Here is a 2,500-nt window from a genome sequence, read left to right as displayed (position 1 = left end):
CAGCGGCTGGGGCTTGCCCCGACCGCTGCCGGATGGGCTCTGTGGATGGCTGGCCGCTGGTCACGCCTGAAACCCGAGCGACAGGAGGCAACCACGCGTGGCGGACACCGCAATGGTAGAAGCCGCGCGCTGAGTCCTCCTCCTGGGGCCCCCCCAAGCCGCACCGCCCCCCTACGGGGCATCAGTGTGGTGGAAGGACGCCCTGGGGAACTGAGAGGGGGAAAGCGGATTGCCCAACGCGGCGCTGCAGGCCTGGCCAGCAGCGCTTCAGCGGGCGCGCCCTCGGGCGCCACCCAGTAACTTGGAACTCTCTCCGGCGCTGAAATAATGCGCCGGTAGGCCAACCCCGGCAAACGATAGTTACCTGGTTGATTCTGCCAGTAGTCATATGCTTGTCTCAAAGATTAAGCCATGCATGTCTAAGTATAAGCAATTATACAGCGAAACTGCGAATGGCTCATTATATAAGTTATCGTTTATTTGATAGTACCTTACTACTTGGATAACCGTGGTAATTCTAGAGCTAATACATGCTAAAAATCCCGACTTCGGAAGGGATGTATTTATTAGATTAAAAACCAATGCCCTCCGGGGCTCACTGGTGATTCATGATAACTCCTCGAATCGCATGGCCTTGCGCCGGCGATGGTTCATTCAAATTTCTTCCCTATCAACTTTCGATGTTTGGGTATTGGCCAAACATGGTTGCAACGGTAACGGAGGGTTAGGGCTCGACCCCGGAGAAGGAGCCTGAGAAACGGCTACTACATCCAAGGAAGGCAGCAGGCGCGCAAATTACCCAATCCCGACTCGGGGAGGTAGTGACAATAAATACTGATACAGGGCTCTTTTGGGTCTTGTAATTGGAATGAGTACAATTTAAATCCCTTAACGAGGAACAATTGGAGGGCAAGTCTGGTGCCAGCAGCCGCGGTAATTCCAGCTCCATATAGCGTATATTAAAAGTTGTTGTGGTTAAAAAAGCTCGTAGTTGAACCTTGGGCCTGGCTGGCCGGTCCGCCTCACCGCGTGTACTGGTCCGGCCGGGCCTTTCCCTCTGTGGAACCCCATGCCCTTCACTGGGTGTGGCGGGGAAACAGGACTTTTACTGTGAAAAAAATTAGAGTGCTCCAGGCAGGCCTATGCTCGAATACATTAGCATGGAATAATAGAATAGGACGTGTGGTTCTATTTTGTTGGTTTCTAGGACCGCCGTAATGATTAATAGGGACAGTCGGGGGGCATCAGTATTCAATTGTCAGAGGTGAAATTCTTGGATTTATTGAAGACTAACTACTGCGAAAGCATTTGCCAAGGATGTTTTCATTAATCAGGAACGAAAGTTAGGGGGATCGAAGACGATCAGATACCGTCGTAGTCTTAACCATAAACTATGCCGACTAGGGATCGGACGGTGTTATATTTTGACCCGTTCGGCACCTTACGAGAAATCAAAGTGCTTGGGCTCCAGGGGGAGTATGGTCGCAAGGCTGAAACTTAAAGAAATTGACGGAAGGGCACCACCAGGGGGTGGAGCCTGCGGCTTAATTTGACTCAACACGGGGAAACTCACCAGGTCCAGACACAATGAGGATTGACAGATTGAGAGCTCTTTCTTGATTTTGTGGGTGGTGGTGCATGGCCGTTCTTAGTTGGTGGAGTGATTTGTCTGCTTAATTGCGATAACGAACGAGACCTTAACCTGCTAAATAGCCCGTATTGCTTTGGCAGTACGCTGGCTTCTTAGAGGGACTATCGGCTCAAGCCGATGGAAGTTTGAGGCAATAACAGGTCTGTGATGCCCTTAGATGTTCTGGGCCGCACGCGCGCTACACTGACGGAGCCAGCGAGTACTTCCTTGGCCGAAAGGCCCGGGTAATCTTGTTAAACTCCGTCGTGCTGGGGATAGAGCATTGCAATTATTGCTCTTCAACGAGGAATCCCTAGTAAGCGCAAGTCATCAGCTTGCGTTGATTACGTCCCTGCCCTTTGTACACACCGCCCGTCGCTACTACCGATTGAATGGCTCAGTGAGGCGTCCGGACTGGCCCAGAGAGGTGGGCAACTACCACTCAGGGCCGGAAAGCTCTCCAAACTCGGTCATTTAGAGGAAGTAAAAGTCGTAACAAGGTCTCCGTTGGTGAACCAGCGGAGGGATCATTACCGAGTTATACAACTCATCAACCCTGTGAACATACCTAAAACGTTGCTTCGGCGGGAACAGACGGCCCCGTAACACGGGCCGCCCCCGCCAGAGGACCCCCTAACTCTGTTTCTATTATGTTTCTTCTGAGTAAAACAAGCAAATAAATTAAAACTTTCAACAACGGATCTCTTGGCTCTGGCATCGATGAAGAACGCAGCGAAATGCGATAAGTAATGTGAATTGCAGAATTCAGTGAATCATCGAATCTTTGAACGCACATTGCGCCCGCCAGTATTCTGGCGGGCATGCCTGTTCGAGCGTCATTACAACCCTCAGGCCCCCGGGCCTGGCGTT

The 2,500-nt window shown here is 51.5% G+C and overlaps 1 protein-coding gene across 1 annotated transcript in view; it reads left to right on the top strand.

Moving 5' to 3' along the window:
* NCS57_01493500 (uncharacterized protein) overlaps positions 1-300 on the top strand; it is a gene marked incomplete at both ends in the record, with an annotated part of 1,853 nt that extends 1,553 nt beyond the window's left edge. Inside the window, one exon of the mRNA XM_053064517.1 lies at positions 1-300. This exon is cut by the window's left edge and continues 175 nt beyond it. Coding sequence (XP_052906056.1) covers positions 1-300 — 300 coding nt within the window.
* Between the last annotated feature and the right edge of the window lie 2,200 nt (positions 301-2,500).

The sequence above is a fragment of the Fusarium keratoplasticum genome (genome assembly GCF_025433545.1).
Source record: "Fusarium keratoplasticum isolate Fu6.1 chromosome Unknown Fu6.scaf16, whole genome shotgun sequence".
In the NCBI taxonomy this organism is placed as follows: domain Eukaryota; kingdom Fungi; phylum Ascomycota; class Sordariomycetes; order Hypocreales; family Nectriaceae; genus Fusarium; species Fusarium keratoplasticum.
This window is presented reverse-complemented; position numbering and strand designations above follow the sequence as displayed.